The 1873-nt window shown below is 55.2% G+C and overlaps 1 protein-coding gene across 1 annotated transcript in view; it reads left to right on the forward strand.

Annotated features, from left to right (window-relative positions):
* The first annotated feature begins 540 nt into the window (after positions 1–540).
* The window catches only part of LOC105528824 (chromosome unknown open reading frame, human C1orf35), a 4618-nt gene continuing 3285 nt past the window's right edge, over positions 541–1873 (forward strand). Inside the window, exon 1 of the mRNA XM_011965744.1 lies at positions 541–564. Within this exon, the coding sequence (XP_011821134.1) occupies positions 541–564 (24 nt within the window). The remainder of the gene's footprint in view (positions 565–1873) is intronic.

Genomic DNA, 1873 nt, shown 5'->3' on the forward strand with positions numbered 1-1873 from the left:
CAGGGTTACTTCCTGAGCAGCCTCCCTGGAGCCCCCGTCTCTGAAGTTGTGGCTCAATCCCTGTGGCATATAGAGCCAGCTGCCCGGCCACACTGTGCAGTCACTTGGCCCCCTCCTCCAGTGTACCCAGCCTCCTCCCTCTATAGTGGGTTCCCCTGGGAACTCCACTGCCCCTCTACTTACTCCCTCACCTCCACCCTCCTGGGTTCAGCTTTGCTGCTGTCACAGAGGACACCACTGTGATCAGTGCCCCCAGCTGGGACTCCACCCAGCAGGCACAGGCCATGCAACCTCCACCGCGGTGACCCCTCCTCCTGTGGCCTATGGCTTGTCAGGCTAATGGGCCCAAAACTGACCAGGTCTTCCCCAGAAACCTGGTCCTCTTGTTGACAGGTGGCTGCTTCATCCTCACAGTTGCCCAGACCAGAGCCTCAGAGCCATCCTGGACTTCTCCCCAACGTCCACCTGGCCCTGCTATCCCCTCTCCACCACACCTGATATCCAGTCAGTGGTCACACTCCACAGCCGGGCCCTGCCCACATGGCCGAAGTCCACCCTGGACTGGCAAGCCGCAATTGCACCCAGGAGTTGATGCCCTACACCCAAGGAAGCCTTCCCAGGAGTGGGCCAGTCACCTTCTGTGTGCCAGGCTGTGGCCTGCTGCTCTGCCCTTGCCATGCACCTGCTCCATGATGCAAGCTCACACAGCACCTCATGAGGGAGATGGCAGCCAGTACTTGCTAAGTAGATAGATAAGCCAGATGGGCTGTCTGCTAGGCTGCTCTAACAGCCTGACCCATGGACTGGGTCACTAAGAAACAGAAATTTCCCACAGTTCTGGACACTAGACCTGTGTTTCATCCAGTTCAACCTGTGGCTGGAATTGCCCCAAAAGTGGTGGCAGTAGAGTTCCCACAAGGAAGTGCCCCACACCATGCTGAGATGGGGCTGGTTAGGATTCTACAGAAAGATTGAGCATGCCAGGGTAATGCGCCCAGAGCATTTATTAGCAGGGCTTTTGTACAGAGTGGGCTGCAGCAGTTCTTGCAACGGGTGGTGAAAGAAATGAATGTTCTCTCTAGGTATGTCCATGGGGAGGGGGTTGTCAAATGGAGTTTATATGAGGGTTTAAGGAATCTGGCTCAGGCTGGGTCCAGTTTCTTTCTGTGTTTTGAGCAACAACCTAGATGCTGTCATCTGTGCCTGGGAATGTTCATGGCTATGGCTCAGGTTCAAGTCTGCAGACGAAATTATACCGTTGGTGAGGTCACAGAGCGGCTCAGGGACTCTGTTTCTTGGTCACCACGGGGAATGAAAGTGGAAAGGTGAAGCAGGGGGATGCCACAACCTCCAAAATCAGGGTGCCCATCATGCTGAGGTTCTGGGAAGGGGTCTCTTTCAGACTACAGACTTCCCGCTGCCTTCGCACAGTGGAAAGCTGCACAAAGCTCTCGGGTCTCTTTTATGAAGGCTCTGTCGTCATGACCTAGTCACCTCCAAAGCACCAACGCCTTGGGTTGAGGATTTCACCCGGGAGTTAGGGTGCACATTCAGTTTACCACGGCAGGGATGGGACCAGTGCTCTGAGGGTGTCTGGGTAGCTGCTGGTTCATCCAGAAGTTTACTGGGTAATACTCAGAAATTCCACAAATCATTAGGGCATTACCTTGTTAAGCTCCCCATATGGAATCGCGGCTGGCAGTGACCAATTGGTGGTGTTAGCTAGGCGCATCCTGTGTGTTTTCTTTTTTTATGAGACAGGGTCTCGCTCACTCGCTCAGGTTGGAGCGCAGTGGCGCGATCCCCTGGGCTCAAGAGATCCTCCCGCCTCAGCCTCAAAGCGTTGGGACTACAGGCGCGCAAGCAAGCGCGC

Source organism: Mandrillus leucophaeus, unplaced genomic scaffold (assembly GCF_000951045.1).
Source record: "Mandrillus leucophaeus isolate KB7577 unplaced genomic scaffold, Mleu.le_1.0 Scaffold734, whole genome shotgun sequence".
Classification (NCBI taxonomy): domain Eukaryota; kingdom Metazoa; phylum Chordata; class Mammalia; order Primates; family Cercopithecidae; genus Mandrillus; species Mandrillus leucophaeus.